The sequence below is a fragment of the Aythya fuligula genome, chromosome 1 (assembly GCF_009819795.1).
Source record: "Aythya fuligula isolate bAytFul2 chromosome 1, bAytFul2.pri, whole genome shotgun sequence".
Classification (NCBI taxonomy): Eukaryota; Metazoa; Chordata; class Aves; order Anseriformes; family Anatidae; genus Aythya; species Aythya fuligula.
The window spans coordinates 126,075,515-126,094,636 of record NC_045559.1 but is presented as its reverse complement, the minus strand read 5'-3'; the positions used below and the strand labels follow the sequence as shown (position 1 = coordinate 126,094,636).

Sequence of the window (19,122 nt, the reverse complement as noted above, 5' to 3'; positions counted from 1 at the left end):
TTTAAATTGGTTGCTGAGAGGTCTGTCTCTTTGTCTTGGAACAGAGACAGTCTCCCTTCATGGATTTTAAAACAAGTATATTTCTCCTTTCTTGATTATATTCACTCTTCTTCCAAATAGGATCCTCACTATCCCTCTGGCATTTTTTCCTAACAAGCTGCCTCATTCTGAAAATCCATTTTCAGTGGTTTAAACTAGTGCCATTTGTTGAGTTCATTTAAAGCTAGAAGCAAGGGTTATTTTTAAAGGAAGAAGATTCATTTTGTATACTGCAGCTGAGTCTGTCAGATGGGCCTGACATTTCCACCAAATAACAGTATCTTCAGGTCTTGCAAGTCATCTGAGAGAGAACAAATAGGAGACTCAGATTTTTTGGGGGGCTGTAACATTTCTGTGCAAGTAAGAATTTAAATATAGAGGAATGAAGGTAACTCATGCTATACTTTTTCCTCTTTTGGAAATGTGGTCCAGCAAAGAGGTTGTGAAAAGAGCCTCTGCCTCCAGGGTTGCCTATTCAAAGCTGAGGGCCAGATGCAAACACTCAGCTTTCACACACCTTTCCATGACATTTTGTCTTTGCACAGAACCCATCCTAACAAAATCCAGCAAACCTCAAGTCAACACCTGCTCTGATAAAGTAATGTAATGACAATGCCATAATTTTCTCAAGCAGAGCTTTGTATCTATCAAATCCAGTGAGCAGGTATGCAAGTAACCATACAGATGCTGCTTTTATGTGGATAAGGAGGAAAAAAGTCAGTATGTTTTTACCGAACAGGAACATAAGATTTTATTTTTAAGTATGGATTCAGATAAGAGGGGTTTTCTTCTTTAAGGTCTTTCGAAGCTTTGCCAGGGTTTAAATAAAATGCTGCGGATTCTCTCTAAGAAGTCTAGCAAAGCGTGGTTTTGTTAGATTCAAAATATTGTCTGCACAATGACAGCTAAACCACTTGGATGAGCCTCAAGGGGAAACTTAATGAAAAGGCCTACAAATGCTACAAACTTTAAATACGAACTTGCAGGCACATCTGCTTTCCAAGGATGGCATGAAGTCAAACCCCCTCACAGCCACTGAATCAGTGTTGGAACCAGATCCGGAGATCTCGGGGATTTCTTTTGCTTTTCTTTCACTGGAGGGCATGAGACAGCACGTGTTCATTTGGTCTGCTGACAGAGAAAGAGGGCAAAGAAAACAAGCGCTGGTTCAGAAGCACGGCTTTCTCCTCAGATCTGCTCTTTCACATGGGGTAGCATATGGCACCCAGCATCTGCTCACCACTACCCCTTGCAAACAAAGGACAGCGACATCTTGTATGCAATACAAAGTTAGACAAAGGGTGGCCTTCTCTTCTTTCCTCTCCACCCATCTTAAAAAATATTAAATGTATACATACGCTTTGTGCACACAATACAGAGCAAGATGTAATCCATTTCAAAATTCACTTTGATTCCGTGCTCTTCATTTCCTATTGTTTTCAGCACATCAGGCACTCTAATAAGAAGTTATTGTTTAACTTAACTAACTTGATTTACTTCTAACTTAACTAGTGTTAGGGCAAGTCTTTGAGAGGTTGAATGATTAAGGAGTGCAGACTAGCAGTGGACACTTGCCATTTTGGAAATGGTGCAGGTCTTCTCAACAGCAGCCATGAAGCCAGATTTTTGCTTATAGACGACTGTGTGCATTTGAAATAAAATAAAAATCCAGTAAATACAATAGGAGAGGATAAAAACCAAAACAAAATAAAAAGATGCCTTTCCTGAATCTCCATCAGAGCAGAAAGCTCACGCTTTCTATATGGCTAATGGTTATTTACATTATTTCTCTCTGGCACATTATAAAGTCTGGTAAAAGCTTTGTTTTGGTTGAAGTACCAGGTCCCCAACCTTCCCCAGTCAGTTCAGAAAGCGAGGAGCAAATGGCCAGCTGAGAGCCAGAGGTTAACCGAGTTTCTCCAAACCACAGTCTGTGATCAGTTAGTCAGAGAGAAAGCCACTTATCAGCAGTTTTCAACAAGTTTCTCATAACTTCTTGTTTGTGCTTCAGATGGGAGAAAAACAAACCAGCCCCATGTCCACGGTTCCGGTAATAAATATTAACACAACATCAGCCCTAGTTTTCTTCACTCAGGCAGCCTTTTGACATAACAAATATTTTCTCTTTCGCAATCCTAAACCTAACAGGTTGCTCCTCGTGTTAGGTCTCTCTCCAACCCAGCAGACCCTAGGGGTGAGAAGTATACATGTACTTCTTATTCCCCAGGGAAATGTAACCACCTTCAAGAGGCCTGGATTAAAATGTTTGCACTCACAGATGATTGCGCTTTCTTATTTGGTCTGATTATTTTTCCTGTCTTCAGCTTGATCAAATTATTCCTGACTTTGTCATGTATCATGGTGCCTCAGTGTTTTCTTCACAGTTGTTCTTATGGACAGGTTTAAGACGAGATTCTCACTTTTAGCTTCTCTCCAGTTATTTCTCACTGAAGAAATATCCTCAACAAAAGCCACCAGAGCATTCGCTTTTATTCCAGCTAAACAGCCCTGTTCTGTCTACTAATTAACAAAAGCCCAGCAAAATTGTGACTGTGGCAGGGAATGTGTTTATGCACACGATGAAGACATCTACAATATGTGGCTCATTTTTATTCACGTTTAAGCTATTTTTACATTTCTCTGGATGCCATATACGTGAGGACAAATAAGACTTGCAAGCTTAGCCAAAGGAAAGCTCTCAGTGCTACCTGAAAACATTTTAAAGATCCATAATCACAATAGGTGATTACCAGGTGGGACTGCAAAATGTAAAGGAATAAAGGAATACTGAAGAGGCAAGAATTGCTCTGAAGTGACAAAAAAAAAATAAAAATACATCATTTGTTATGTTGATACTCACTTTTGCAATAGGTACTAATGAAAACTTCTTATGTTTAGGCGGATGAGTAAATTTAGTACAGATGCAATAAAAATCTTTAAATTGCATCCACATTTGCAACATTTATTAGCTGATATATGAAGAAGGAGTCTAGCAATGTTTAAAACGGGGTATTTTTTAGTCAATAAGTAACTCATCTTCATGAACTTGCAGTGTGAAAAGTCTTGGGAGCAGCAGGCAATAGCAGCTGGGAGCACAGCTAAGGCACCTACTGAGAGAGAAAGCAACCTTAGTATTTCTCAAAAGCTCTGGCCACTATTTTCTCTGCTTACATGATGACTTTGCTTGTGAGTGTGAGCTTATTAGCATTGAGTCTGGTTTTAGTACTGGGGCTTGGCTGTGTGCAGTTCTCCGTGCTTTTAATGATGAGACCTGAACGTGCACATGACTTACTGGGCACTGGTCTACAACTGCTCCTGGTTACACAGCAAAACAATTTGTGATGCCAAACACTTTGTCCTCTCTGCTTTGTCAACTTGCATTACACTTATTCTTTGCCAGAAGAGTGTCACATGCTCGAGGCTGTTAGAGGCACTGCTAAGCAGCACGTCAATCCTGTACAGTTAGAAAACTTCATGGCCAGACCCACTGCCACTCAAATGCACTCCTTTTTCAGACCTCTATCTGCCAGCATGATAGGAATCGTCCCGGGAAAGTTTTACTGTGCTGTAAGAGTGAGACCTTCAGCCTATCACTGTGTCGAAGCACATTTCTATCAAAGCAGCAGAGAGTTTCTTCCTGCACTCTGCAGTGGAAAGGGTCACAACACCAAGTTAAATAATAACTTGCTTCCTGTTCAGATTCAAGACACCCAAGAAGCACAGAACATTCCTGACCTTTTCACAGGGACAGATCCACGTTTTGCTAAAGCTTTGGTAATAGAATGATCTACCTCTTTTCTCATTTGGGAAATGCAAAATAATGGCTGATATTTTGAAGAAATGAGTGTTTAGCTTGTTTCAGCAGTAAGATTTCCAGAAGCAGGGGTACAAGGTAATATTTTTTGTCACCCAACTGCATTGTCTTCTCTCAAAGTTTAAGTCCATTTGGAAAACCGAATGATTTCAGTATTGCTCTATAGTGTTCCTAGTTATTCACACAGCAACAAAGCAAAATATAAGGTTTTCACCCTGGCATGAACATGCGTGTAGGACAAACTTCAGATACCCTTTCTTAGCCCCTCCACATGAGACAGGCCACAGGTTTCCATACAGCACGCACACACCACTGCAGCACAAAACCAACTTGTGGAGCATCCCATTCATTTTCTGCTCAACAGAGGCACAGCAACAGCCAGTCCTGCCTGCAAGGAGACACCAGCCAGAGCCTGCAGAAGGCTCTGCTCTTACCAGAGCTGCTGCACCAGCACAGCACCTTCAGGTGGGCTCAGGTGGTAGGACTCAGCCTCCAGTGGGCAGCTCCCCTCCTGTGCATCTCAGGAGTGCTGGGACACGTGTTTCTGAACAAGGAAGGCATCAGATTCAAGCCAACAGGAGGTTTTTTAGGCTGAGATTGCTGCCCTTTATATTTAGGTGGAAATAGGCTGAGGAAGCATGGGGCCTGAGTGAGCAGAGCGATAATGTCAGTGGGAGAATATGGGCTTGCCCCAGACTTGCACCCAGCTGGAAAAGCTCTGCTCCAGCTGGGGCATTGGTGACAGGTACCTGCTGCGCTGGTGACGTTTGGGAGCCGTGGGTCAGCACTTAGTCTAAATCAACACTGTTGACTTTAAAGTATCCAGATTAATATTGAAGCTTAATATTGAAGTCCAATATCAAAGCTCTTAGCCACTGCGGTAGTGTGACATCCTCTTGCCGGAGCTCCCCGACCACAGGTTACTGAGCTGCTTTTCTGAGGTAAATAGGTGCTTCGTGTCAGAGCACGAGAAATTTTCCATTCCCCTGAGCTCAGTGACATGCACCAAGCCCGGCTGCATAATCACAGCACAAACATCCTGAACCCCCGGTGAGAGATTTGCCATCCATTAATGAACTGGCTGTCTCCAGCCAACGCTGTTTTTGCTGGGGTCTCAAAATGTATGTCATGTTTCCTGTGCCTTGTTCTTTTATTTGCTAAATGGCTGCATCTGTGCTTCCAGCAGGGCTCGGTAAATTTGGCTCTTTCAATCCCGAGTAGCCATATTAGCCAGCGGCAGCACTTTCCATGCAGGTGCATGTACTTTGCTACTTATCCTTTCTCACCTGTTGCTCTGCTTTTGGGTGCTTTGTGGTGGGAGGAAGAGCATGGTAGAGACTGTGTGAACGGTGCTCTCTCCTGCACTTTGCTGCTGTCACTCTGCCCTTCACACAGAGAAGCATCCCCAGAAGGTGTAAACCCAAGCGATGGATCGTCCTGCAGCAGGGACGGCTGCCCAGCCTCATTTGTACTTCCTCTAAGAAGAGCCCAAGGAGTGCTGTGCCAAAATCCCAAGCTTTGTTCCCATGCTGTGTGATCTGAGGAGACGAAGAGCAGTCTGATGGGTCCTTCCATGTGGGCACATTCGCCTTTCCCTCTCGGGGATGAAGCAGGCAGAGACCGGCTTGTACTGAGGCAAATGGAAATGCAGGGTCTGGGCGCAGTGAATGAGGGGGCACTACCAGGGAAAGTTTTGAAGGCGGACACTTCTTTAATGTTCTGATATTCAAAAATGGTTGTGAAATTTGGTCGCTGTTATCTCATTTGCTTTGTCGCTGCAGTAATTTTCAAGTTTTCTCCTCTGACATAGCCTAGTACAACGTCTAAGATCACATTGATAAAAGCCAATTATGTTTTCCTGTGACTATCAGCTACCTTCCCCAGCTGCTCTCCTACAAATAAAGGAAGATAAGAGAGCTCTGAACACACTTACCTTATCTGAGGGTCTGACAGAGAGGCAAAGTCCTGCCTCTCCAGGTTTTTACGTGTCGGAGCAGTTCTTCTCATGGCAAAGGATTTGGTTCTGGGGATTTGTCTGCAACTAGAGTTAACTTCCTAAAATCCACTGAGATAGTGCCTCAGTTTGTGAGGTAGCAGTTTCAACAAATGAATTTACATCTTAAAATTTGCATCCTACAGTAGTGACACATTTAGAATTAGGATTAAATTTCTAATGCTTTCTTTTACGTGCTCAACAGCACTAAGACATTTTGTTAGTTTAGCTATTTCCATGGCACCAAGCAAGTCCCTCAAGCATCTGTTCCTCTGGCTCCCAGCAGCTTATGCTAGCTACATGCTAAAGTTTGTGCCTGCGTGGGGCTGGAAATCCTTTTAACACAGCTAAAACCAACCAGCGGTGTGTTGTGTGGGTCCGATAACCTTCATTACCTGAGTCGGACTTTCTATCTTGCAGGCTGTGGAGGGGAAGGAGGCCAGGATCTGGGGCCTGCCCCCCATGGGCCTGTCCAGCCCCCAGCCACACACACACAGCGCCTGGGGAAAGTTAGCAGAGTGCCTTTTGTTTCCTCACCCGCTCTGCTGCAGGCTGGGAAGCGCTGGCATCCCGGCATACCATCAGGGCCGGCTACCTAAGGAAGCTGGCTGGTCTCCAAAACGGAGGGCAGAGAGAGGGAAGCAGCTGCAGGAAGCGGGATGAATGGGCCGGGGCATATGCAATTAGCTGCTAATTCCTAGGCCAGCTCAAAAAATCAGCTGAGGCCAAAGGTGCCAAGCGAAATCTAATTTCTGTCTCAAGGGTAATAACCATGGAGACAAGCACCCGGTGTGTGGTATAAGGGGTTCAGATCCACCCCTCCTTGCTCTTTTTCATGTCAGGACCCCTCTGGGCTCAAGCCAGCGCTGGGAGGATGCTCCCTCTGCTTGCCGAAGGAGAGCTGAGCACCGCAGCCACCCCTGCATGGCCCAGAAGTGGCAGAACAATTGAAACCATCCTCCCCTCTGCCTCTTACACCCCTAACCGAGTCTAACGTGGCGAGAGCTGTCAGCACAGCAATGACTGCAACGTGACACAGCCGAGGATTTTGCAGGAATACGAGACATTTTCACACCAGGCAAGCCCCGCCGCAGGCAAATGTATTTTTGTGCCAGGCCTGGGGCCGAGGGTGAGCAGGGGGGAGAAAGGGGCCTGCACCTGCCTGGGGCCAGCACCACAGGACGGTGAGGGCACATGTGAAAATGTCAGTCCTGGTTGTCCCAGGCTGTACCAGACATAAAGAGGCTCAGAAATTGTACTGGGCAGCTGGCTATCATATACATAAAACCAAGAGCACGTTGCCTGTAATTATATTTAATCCTTTGACCTGTTTGCCTAACCTTTTTGCTCATTTATGAATGGATTGTTAATAAGCAAAACACAAACAGAAGATGAAATATAATTAATAAAAGTTAAAGAACATCTTGAATGTTTACCGTCACATTCCCGTGGAAAACCAAGCACTAAGTGCTATGATCCCACATTAAGCAATGTTGATTCCTTTTAGGGTTGAAAAAACATTACAAGAAGAATATAAAACTCTTTTCTTAATAATCTTACAAATTTCCAAATCAAGAATTGAAATATCATCATGCAAATGCATGGCCCTGATGTTTCAGAGCTACATGGATTTCTACATGTAAACCAAAGTCTACTTCAAGACCACTGTGTGCTATTAACAAAAAATCATTTTACACAATTCTTCAAACAGCAATGTTTAATCATTTTCACATCAAAAGCACTTGTTAGCTCACCAGCATTTTCTGTTTTTCTTTAAATATAAAACCAAACATTCTTAAAAGTAGCAGTTCTTAACCACAGGTTCAATGCATAATTGAGCCTCTTTAAAAAGGGAATAATCCACATGCTATGTAAAATACCTTCTATTATTATAATGAAATGCAGCAAGAAGAAAAACTTGTGTTTCTGTGAACTCTCTTCTCCCAGAATAATAAACTTTCAAAACAAAGCATTTTCACAAAATCTTATTTAATCTTCATTTACAGAGCTTGATAGGTTGGACTTTTAATTTGCATTTATAAAACAACAAGTTATCATCTCAAGTTATCATCAACAGGAGGGAAAAAAAAATCATGTGTTCTGCTATCAAGAAACTCCATGCCAAATTCAGATTTTCATTTGAAAAAAAAAAAAAAAAAAAGAGCATTTCTGAGATGTCCCTTATATTTCTGAAGTACAGCTCAGGAATTAATACTTTATTTACCACAGATACAATAGTTGACTTTCTTCCAGGGATGCAGCTAGGAAGCCAGAAGTATTTATTTATGGATACACATTGCAAATACAACATTACAAACCCAAAGAGAATTCTTATTTGTTATCCTTATTTCCTCCTCTTCTCTCTGCCACCAACCTCACAAAAGATATGGAAATAATCTAGAAACCTTTATTGCTGGAAAGCTGTGATGGGACTATCATTCTTTGTATAAAAAATATCTTCATGTAGTTATTTAGGATTGTTAAATAAGAGCATTTCAGTGATAAAATATTTTATTAGTGTTTCTGTTTAAGAACACGGAGCAATATATTGGGACCGCTTGAAACATCCTCAAGTTTCATCATCAGATCTTTCAGTCTCAGACACTGCAGTTACAAGAGAATCGCATGCGATTGTTGAGGAAATTATCCCAATGGTGAGGTTCAGTATTGCCGTTTGAGATCCATAAAGCAAGACCTGGGGTACAGTGGAGTGTGCATTTCACACATCTGTGCATGTCAAGAAGGTTACGGGAACTCTGCTGGCCACGTGTGAACGCGACCGGCCAGCCGAGGCTGTGTCTCATCCAGTTGCTGGCAGGCAGGATGGTGAGCGGTGATACAGGACATCCTGGGTGGAGCCGATTCCAGTATTCGCTGAGATGACGAACAAATCCTTTGTGTGTTTTGTTGTAGTTTTTGACACTCTGAAGTATCAACAATATCACTCACCCGCTCGCTCTATGCTGTGCAAAAATATCCATTATTTAAATGCTTTGCAAAAACTCAGCAGAGATTGTTGACAAGGCATGAGATACTCCGCCACTAGTGAGGAACACGCGAAACCACTAACAAGAAAACGAAGAAGTTGTTCTGAAAGGATGAAAATAGAAACTGGAGGAAACAAAGCAAGCACCAGGTTCAATAAAACAAGGAAGAGAAAGCCCTGCTGCAAAACAGGGCTATAAAGTGTCTTGCTGTATATAAGTCAATGGCAGAAGGCTTATACAACATAATGTAGCAGACAATGGCACATAAACAGCAAATGAAACAATGTCACACGATAGGAAACCTTGTGCAGTAAATAATACAACTTTTTATTCATGTTTTATAGTTTACTTTTATTTATTTTTGCTTTAATAATGCATATTCTGTTCACTCTGTGCAAAATCGGGGACGGAGGCGGGCGCTGAAATCAGTCTACGGAAAACCAAGCGAGATGAACATTCAAAACCGAAGGAGATGCCTATCAAAAACGGGAAAGCTAAAAAGCCACAGCTGATAATGACAAAGCTGCTCTCAACCGCGCCGCTCTGTCCCGCCGCCCCGCACGAGCCTGGCCGTAGGGAGCGGCTGCAGACGAGGAGCGGGACCTCTGCCGGACACCGGTGACAGGAGTCGGGGGAGCTACGTGACGGAGACCCGGCTTGCAACCAGCTCCAGTCGGAGTGTGGCAAAGAAAGGCACAAATCATTGCAAAGACCAGATTTTCGTTTCGTTGGTGTTCTTCTCCTAAACACGTTACTGTACACAACGTCAGGTTGATTGTAGGGGGGGGGTCGGGGGACATGAAATTGCATATTTAACAGAACTTAAGACCGTAACAAGAAGTAGGCTGTTCTATCTCGAAGCAAAAATAATCCCTCCAGCCCCAACGTTAACATTCATTCCTGGCTATATGCAGTACAAACATTTTAAAATCTGTGACAAAAGACAATTAAAAACCAAAAATCAAAATCATAAAGCTTGTAAACAGATAATCTGAAATACACTTTATTTATGGAAAAATATCATCAAAATAGTACCACTATGGACTAAACTGCCTGAGTTTTCATTTCACCTATGATCTTGAAGTAGAGAGCCTTTAGCACAAGAAGATCAATTTCAGTCACAACTAGTGCCACACAGCACCACTTCGTGTGGAGATTTTTTCCTCACTGTTGATATTTTTGTTGTGCTATCAAAAACGGTTGTGCTAATCCTTCAATAAAGGGATGTTGAGGCAATTCTTAAATCATTTGGCACAAAGTTATTTTGGCTGGGGCATACATTTGAGTCTCAGTCATGTAGAATAATGCAACATTCCATCCATCAAGTATTCACTTTGATTGAAGAGCTTTCTTTATGTCATTAACCTCCATCTGAAAGGAAAAAAAAAAAGTATTTCTGATGAAATTAGATGCTTTAAAACACACAGGTGATGCTGCTAGAAAAGCACATATTCCATCTTTCCCACAGGCGTTGAGTACAGGTTTTATACCACTCTTATTTCCAAAGATTTCGCAAATTGAGGTGACCTTCTACGTTGCACAGGGTGACCAGTGATGGCTCCCTCCCCTCAGAGGAATATATTCATATATAAATATGTGAATGTGCTGTAAGACCTTTCAAACTCTCAGTTACAGCTTTCACAGCCTGTGCAGCTCGCTGCCAGGAATTACTCGCCAAACGAGCGCTGTGCCCATGCACCAGCAGCTGCACTTACCCCTGGCACAAGTAAACAGAGCCACTTTGAGCTGAGGAGCAAAACCTGCCCTCTCCCTCCTGCAGAGATGGCTCTTGCTGTGGGGATGGTGGCCCTCTACATCCATCGAGCCCATGCCCAAGCACCCAAGGTCTCTGGTGGATGTACAGTGGCGTGGCAGAAGCAGGTGGCTGCAGCTATCAACACCCCCAGCTGCACACTCAGCCCTTCCAGCATCCACCACAAACCCTGAGGCAGGGATGTGAGATACATTCCCCATCACCCTCAGTGCTCAAGTGGGCCATATCATCACTGCATTTTTCTTTATTTAATACATGCTCCAAGAGCTGTGCTGCTTTATGCCTGTCAGAGCACTGATCAACTAATGCAACTTTTGTTTGCTGAACTTCTTTTGTGGTGTTGTGGTTGTTGATCTTCATTTAAAGCTAATTACTCCATCTCGATCAGCATCTGAACATCTGAGCAGGAGTAAAAGCATTCAGCCGTAAGATCATATTTTTAAAACCATCAATGTAGGGCTCTGTGTAAAGATTTAAAGCCGTCCATGGAGGTGGAATACAGACCTCTGAATAGTTTGTCCTGTTAGACTAAATCAATGACTGCTATTAAAATATTCATCAGTTTTATCTGCATATATTCCAATTTTAGCTGAATTGCAAACTACAAGAAGCCATAGCCTATGTGGTGGTGTGCATAAAGTCCTTTACACAGTTCTGCCACCCTCTGTCATGTTCCCAAACCCTTCACTGAGCAGGAGCAGCCCAGAGAAATTACAGTTCGATTTTCTATCCCTAGTACAGAGAGAAAGTACAGCTGACCTATACCATCAAAATATAAAACTTAATCAATACAAAAGCAGTTATCAAGTACATCACTCTCCCAAACCCAGAAAAGCAGTTACTGAGGCTGCAGAGTCAATGATCAAAGTCAAAGGTGCAGCACTGATCCTCACACGAAGGAAGGGCAGCATGCTGCCTGGCAAAGACTAAATCAACATGACAACTTCTGGAGCTAAGGTACCGCACAAACTGTGATAGCAGGAACTGGCTCCTAATCCTAACACCATCTTTCATATTGTTTAGGATGTTTTGGTGAGGGCAACCTGAGTACAGTCTGTAAAATGGACTTAAAAACCTTGCTGTGTGAAATAATATTCCAGGCATGGCAACACTAAGACCAGCCTGATACAAAATATAAAGCTCTGGAAGAGAGCAAGTCATTAAAACCAAAACCAAAAACATACATTTTTTCCTGTAACATAATCAGACAACTAAAACTGAGACTAAAGAAATATCGCACTTGGAATCCTATATGGTGTTCTTTCATTTAGTACTTGTGCACTTGTGCTGATAGATTTTTAGATAATTACCAGTCATTTTGGTAAGAATCCAGCACTGCAATATGTATGACACAAACTGGTAACACCAGGAAGGGAGGAGGTACCCCGTATTAGAAATGTTCTAGTAAAAATGTTAAAGGGGTTTTGATTCACTAGTATCTAAGTATCTTATCAGAGTTTTATGTTCTATACTTGAGGCTAAATCAAACCTGATGATATTTCATTGTAAGTAATTTAAGTACCTGCAATCGTAGACGGATCTTTTTTTCTTCATCCAATTCAGACAGCAACTGCTTAATCTCTTTTCTGTTAAAATAATGCGATATAAAAACTTAGAATGCAAAAAAATAAACGTATTTTCCATATTTCACTAGTTATGTTTGTTTTTTTGTTTCTTTTTTCTCCTCAAATAACTAATTAAAGTATGTATATTCTTGTGTACTAGGTACTACAGAGAAGTAAGACTATCTATAACAGGGCATCCCCTGCCCTCCCCCTGCCCCAAATTAATACAAATAATACATTTCCTCCCAACAGCGCTGCATCCACAGGCTTTGCTCTTGGCTAGCTGTACAAACACTGTACCCAGTTGCCTTTTTCTGCACAAAATGTAGATGGATTGGCTGTTGGTGGGTTGTAAGAGCTGTAACACAAATTCTGCCCATCGTATCGTATGCTTAAGCCAGTTAGAAGCCGCTTGTGCCAACAACACAAAGTAAACTTCAGCTTAATTTATGAACCTTAGTGACTCCCAGGTATGGATTTGCTGTCTCCCTTCCTGGCAGGGAAGGAGAACGCCACTATGAGGAGCAGACACCCTCCCACATTCCCAAAGTGCCCTCACCTTGAGACAGAGACCAGCAGGTGGGGGCAGCCCATGCAAGATGGGCTGGGGAGGCCAGAGGAGCAGCAGTCAGCCTAAGAGATGAAGCTGTGGGGCTCAGTGGCTACTTGTAGCTTGAACCATGCCCTCCTGCAAGGTCTTCTCCCAAACTACCCCCGCACCCCTGTTCTGTCCCAGTCTCTGCAATCTGCTTTGCCTTTTCCTTTTCCTGACTGGGCTCCAGGCAACAGACAATGACAGTGAAGGATTTGCTTCCAAAACATCAAATACTCTCAGGACTAACAAAAACTATGTGAAAGCCCTACAAAATGAGCAGCTTAAAGAAAAACAAGGATGGCCATCTCTGAAATAAGATGCATAGACACAACTTCAAATGTCCTAATGACAAATGCATTGCTGCTTCTGAAATACAAGCTTCCTGTGAAAATGTGCTAGCAGCAACACACCAGCAAACAACAGCAAAGCGTTTGACACTGTCTCCCGTGATATCCTTGCCTCTGAATTAGAAAGACATGGATGTGACAGATGGACCACTCGGTGGGTAGGGAATTGGGTGGATGGTCACACACAGAGAGCTGCTGTCAACGGCTCGGTGTCCAGGTGGAGATCAGTAATGAGTGTGGCGTTCCTCAGGGGTCAGTGCTGGGACCGTCACTGTTTAACATCTTTGTCAGTAGCATGGACAGTGGGATCGAGTGCACCCTCAGCAAGTTTGCTGATGACACCAAGCTGTGTGGTACAATCAACACACTGGAGGGAAGGGATGCCAGCCAGAGGGATCTGGACAGTCTGAGAGGTGGGCCTGTGCAATCCTCATGAGGTTCAACAAGGCCAAGTACAAGGTCCTGCATGTGGGCCAGGGCAATCCCAAGCACAAATACAGGCCTGGTGGAGAAAAGATAGAGAGCAGCCCTGAGGAGAAGGACCTGGGGGTGTTGGTTGATGAGAAACTTGACATGAACTGGCAATGTGTGCTTGCAGCCCAGAAAGCCAACCGTATCCTGGGCTGCATCAAAAGCAGCGTGGCCAACAGGGAGAGGGAGGTGATTCCCGCCCTCTGCTCTGCTCTCGAGACCCCACCTGGAGCCCTGCCTTCAGCTCTGGGGCCCCCAGCACAAGAAGGACATGGATGTATTAGAACGAGTCCAGAGGAGGCCACGAGGATGATCAGAGGGCTGGAGCACCTCTCCTGTGGGGACAGGCTGAGGGAGTTGGGGTTGTTCAGCCTGGATAAGAGAAGTCTCCAGGAGGACCTTACAGTGGCCTGCCAGTACCTAAAGGGGACCTACAGAAAAGCTGGGGGAGGGACTCTTTGTCAGGAAGTGGAGTGATAGGACAAGGAATAATGATTTTAAGTTAAAAAAGGGTAGGTTTTGATTAGATATTCAGAAGAAATTCTTTACTCAGAAGGTGGTGAGGCACTGGCACCGACTGCCCAGAGAATCTGTGGATGCCCCATCCCTGGAGGTGCTCAAGGCCAGGGGGGTTGGAACCAGGTGATATTTAAGGTCCCTTCCAACCTAAACCATTCTAACATTCCATGATTCTAAATCAATTTACTAGTTTTAGGCACTTGTACTAAATTCATATTACAACTAGAAAAAATGCCCCCCTTATTAAGATTAGAGTGAGTTCCCAAGTAGCTATTGGCAAATTAAACAATATAACATTATTCATCACTTATAGTTTGTATAGCTTAACTTTTCCAACAGCCCATAAGCTTCTGCTTATGTCACAAAGCACATGGATTGATAGTGCCAGTCTTTTTTCCTGACCTCACCTCTGAATGTGCTCTGTCAGGAAAATCGACAGAAACCACTCACAAACATAAAAGCAATCAGTAATGTATATGAAGACAAACTCCAGAAGAAACTGATGCCCCACTTAATGGATTTATCCCAATTACAGCTGTGATTTGCAGTACTTACTTTTGCTGGTCTTTCATCGTTTCAACGATGATTTTTAGCTCCTTAATTTGTGTTCTCAGCTCCTCCAGGGCAGTCTGACCTTGGCTCAAGTGTTCAGTCTTTGGCTTTCCTTCAGTACCAAACAGGGATGGGGAATTTGACCTGTGGCCTGTTGTTCCCATTGCAATTGAATGAAATCCAGGTGACGGTGAAGGGGATAGAGATGGTTGTACATTACTGCCACTAGCCAAACCTCCTGGTTTCGGAGGCAAGGAAGTTTTATTATCAGACACCTGTAACAAAAAGAACAATATTTAATGCCTGGAGAATGCTTTATGGAAATCAAAACCTCTAATAAACATTAAATATTTTGCTGCTAAATAGTAATGTTGAAAGTCCATAGTCAGAAAATAGAAAATTTCAAATATGACAGCTAAAACAATCTGTCAAATTATCTTTGTACTTATACATCAGAGGGGGTTTAGCTGGGACCTGTAATTCCAGACAGTTTCAGCAGAAGTTTCCAGTAGCTACAACTGATCAGCAATAAGCATTTCCAAGACCTCAGTCTGAGCACTGCAATGAACCAAGGAAGATATTCACCGTTTCTCTCAGAAATCTAAGAATTTCTCTCAGTTTGTAAGGACATGCCTACATCCATGGAAGTCTCCTGCAGAGCACAAAATTGTGTGGCCAAGAATACAAGTTGCACTTTTTGTGGATTACACTGATGATTTTCAACTAACCATTGAAGGATTCTTCAATATATGATATTGTTTTAAAATTAGAAGATTGTGTTAAATGTTGCCCTCAGTATTACAAAAATAGCTAACTATTCCATAAAGTTGCTTGGTGAAATGATACAAAAACTAACACAAAATCCCGTGACTTCAGAATGACAATATATTAATAAGAAATAAAATAATTGTATAACTTCACTGTACTGTCCTCTGGTACCTGAAGCATCTGTGAAGCCTCATAACTACCAATGGCTCTTTATTCTTACAGGAACTTAAGAAAATAATGCAGCATTAACCTAGCTATCCTGAAAATTTATGGCTTAGCTCAGAAGGATTCCACATTTCTCGAATTGCAACACAGTGCTCTACTTAACAGACAAGGCATAGAAGACACCTACCATATCGGACCAGTTACTTCATTGTATACACAGCACAATGTACAAGTGCAGTTATCACAATGGCAAGTAAAGTGCCACTTATTTATCATGTTGTTATTTGGTAATGCTGATGCGTGCATTATAAAACACCAACAAGAACTATTGGAAGATCTATCTGATTTAGCCCAGAATAAGAAAAAAGCACAAGACTGCCTGTATTGAGTATATGTGGCAAGGTTTTGGTAGCAGAGGGGCTGCAGGGGTGGCCTCTGTGAGAAGAGTCCAGCAGCTGCCCCGTGTCAGTCAAGGGCCAGCCCTGCAGCCCCCAGGTGAGTGCAGCAGGAGGGCAGGAGGTGCTCCAGGCAGGCAGCAGCAGTTCCCCTGCAGCCTGTGGAGAGGCCCCTGGTGGAGCAGGCTGTCCCCCTGCAGCCCATAGGTCCCACATGGAGCAGATCTCCTCGCTGCAGCCTGTGGAGGAGCCCCCAGTGGAGCAGGTGGATGTGGCCTGGAGGAGGCTGCAGCCCATGAAGAGCCCCATGGATGAAGGGGAAGGTGTTTGTAGTTTGCTTTCAGATTCTCATTGTCTAGTCTGTTAGAAATAGGCAATAAATTACATTAATCTGCCTATGCTGAGTCTGTTTTGCCTGTGACGATAATTGTTGAGTGATCTCCCTGTCCTTATCTCAACCCCTGAGCCCTTTTTGTCACATTTTCTCCTCCTTTTTCTTTGAGGAGGGGGAGTGAGAAAGCAGTTGTGGTGGAGCTCAGCTGCCCTGCTGGGTGAAACCACCATAGCCATCTATTACTAGAAAAGAGATACTGAAATTGAATGGCGAATAGAGTAAGATACTGAGAAAAAAATGTTATGGAAACAGATGGAGATACGTGGTGAGTGAAGACTTGAGGACTGAGGCCATGGGCATTAACTGGACAAAGTAACTGAGAGAAAAGTTAGCAGTTGGATGAGAATTAGGAGAAAATGTGGTGTGGAGGGAAGAGCAGGATCCACCACATTCTGCAGAAAACAGTCTTCCCCACTGCGTGAGTGTGACTAAGTATCAAGCCTGTCCCAGGCAGGCACTGCTTAAAGAAATGTGTTCTGTGGAACAGACAGACAGTGGGACTAGATAAAGAAAAATGACATTACAAATCACAAGAGAGATGAGTAACACGGACTCCATGACCTTAATAATGTTTCATGTATTGTGTATGTATTGTGTTTCTTTTAACATTTTATGTATGTGCATACATCTCCGAGCAGTGTGTAGCTCAGACCCTTCATGGATAATAACCCTTAAATGAGCAGATGCAAGTTCCCTTTGGACTGAAAAGAGAGGCTACGTCCAAACCTGCAGCAAGTGAGCAAGGCACAACTGGAGTCTTCCACACTGAACACATTATTCCAGAGCTTAACTGGCCATCTGTATTAGAGCCTCAAGCAGCTACTTTCTGATAGCAGTCTTTGTGTTGTACAGGAACAACATCTACATGGTTGTCATGCCAGCAGATCATTTATGGATGTTGGCCCAAGAGTATGCATTAATCCAAGTGCACCCAGAAGAGGGAGCTATATAGCAAAACATTATCTTCAGAACCTGATCACAGAAGTGCATGACGGCGTCTTTCAAATACTTTAGTTATACTATTAAAATGTAATTTTATATTGTTCAAGATATTCTTATGTACTAAAATATAGGTCCAACCTCTAAAGCCTAATCTATATACTCCTTCTGTAGTATTTGATTACCTTACAGCTTTCTACCAATATACGGTAAGAATGGCACAAGCCTATATGATTATACAGTATAAAAGGTGATTATACTTGCAAATTCACATACTATTGGAGGGGCTCAAAGAGTTGTATTTTCTCTGCTCAAAGACTCATCTCATGTAAACTCAATTTACAACAGCAAAAGGGGCCTTTGTTTCTAAAATGCAATTCCCAACTTCTCTGATTCTGTGAAATACATTTACTCTAGAAGGATTTTTTTTTTCATGCTATGTTTATGGAGGCAGTTCAACTGTGCAATTCACTTTAGACTTGCATTTCAAACCCAGAATAATCTTTAGTACTGCTTACAATTTTAAGCTTCTTTAAAGGACTGGTTACCAAAGTGAATTGTTGAATTGAATGTTAAAAATAACTATTTAATAATGTTTTCAAAAATTAAAATGCACGCAACAAGGTCAAACAGAGGCATTCCAAATAACTTACTTGTGATATTGTAACAGTTCTTGATTTCCTTGACACTTCAACAGTTTTGTGTGTAACAGAAACATGTTCCTCCCTCTCGTCTTCAGGACTCGGTGAGTCGAAGAAATCCGGGCTTGAAAGGGATGACTACGTAGTTAAACACACACATACCATGAGAGGAAAAAAATGCAGATATTTTCATTGTACAAGAACTCAACAGAAAAAGAAGAAAATTAATACAATTTTTAAAAACTATTTTCAAAGTAACAACCCTTAAAATCAGCACTCTCTCTCCCCAGTTTTTTAACTCTTGTTTTCCAGGCTAGATGAAATGAGAAATACTTAAGAGTTGGGCTCAACAGTAATTCACATCTTCATATTGCATTATATAAGATTAAAGCATCTTCCTGTCCACAAGCAGAGCTGTACCTTACTTGGCTAGGACACTGAGCACCATGTGGTGAGTGTCAGCTCTGCCACCACTTTGCTCAGTGCAGGTCTTTCTTTGCTGCTGTTCAGAGGAGTCATGCTGCTGCCTGTGCACACTGCTGGCACTGCAGGGCTGCCACAGGCACGGTCTCTTTGCAAAGGTGCAAACAGGGATGGAGGGTTCCTTTCACCCTTGTTCCTTCTCCCATAGACAGAGCAATGGTTTCCAAAGCATGGTTTATGAAACCAAGTGTCTCAAGGTACTTACTAGAAATTTAAGTCCCCCATATATTTACAAATATGAGCTAGTGAGAGGAAATGTATGATGGCTCAAGGAGAGCTACTGAAGGCCAACAACAGTCTGCTGTCCTCAAAGTCTGGTAAGTAAGTGGCCTAGAGAAATCAAGGGAAATGATTTCCAAAAAGCCCTCTTTTTGGAAATGCTTATAAAATCCTCGATACTTAGCACAAGCTAGTTTATTCCAAAGATTTTTAGGAAGGATTTTTCTGGCCTCACCCATTGTTGGCAAGGAAAACCTGGCAGCACCCAAATAAGGGGATACAAATCTTACAAGGGAGGGAATGTTTTAAGCATTAGCATTCAAAACACTGGCAGCCTTCTGACACAAATTTTCCTGAGCTGCATCTCTCTGCCTCACTGTACGTGTGAAGGAATGGCAGTGTACATGTATTAAAAGCACCAGGGAAGAGAACTAGAAGGGGAAAAAAAAAGTCAGGAAAAAT

General features: G+C 42.8%; 1 protein-coding gene across 6 annotated transcripts in view; it reads right to left on the bottom strand.

The window, feature by feature from the left end:
- Positions 1-9,169: 9,169 nt before the first annotated feature.
- SH3KBP1 (SH3 domain containing kinase binding protein 1) overlaps positions 9,170-19,122 on the bottom strand; it is a 224,657-nt gene continuing 214,704 nt past the window's right edge. For 5 of the 6 annotated variants that reach the window (XM_032182102.1, XM_032182110.1, XM_032182130.1 and 2 more), the window contains 4 exons: positions 17,971-18,096; positions 14,660-14,931; positions 12,130-12,193; positions 9,170-10,204 (listed from right to left, as the gene is read on the bottom strand). In XM_032182102.1, coding sequence (XP_032037993.1) covers positions 10,163-10,204; positions 12,130-12,193; positions 14,660-14,931; positions 17,971-18,096 — 504 coding nt within the window. In that variant the 3' untranslated portion in view covers positions 9,170-10,162. Of the gene's footprint in view, positions 10,205-12,129; positions 12,194-14,655; positions 14,932-17,970; positions 18,097-19,122 lie in introns of those variants that run through there. The other variant, XM_032182119.1, reaches the window with a different exon arrangement.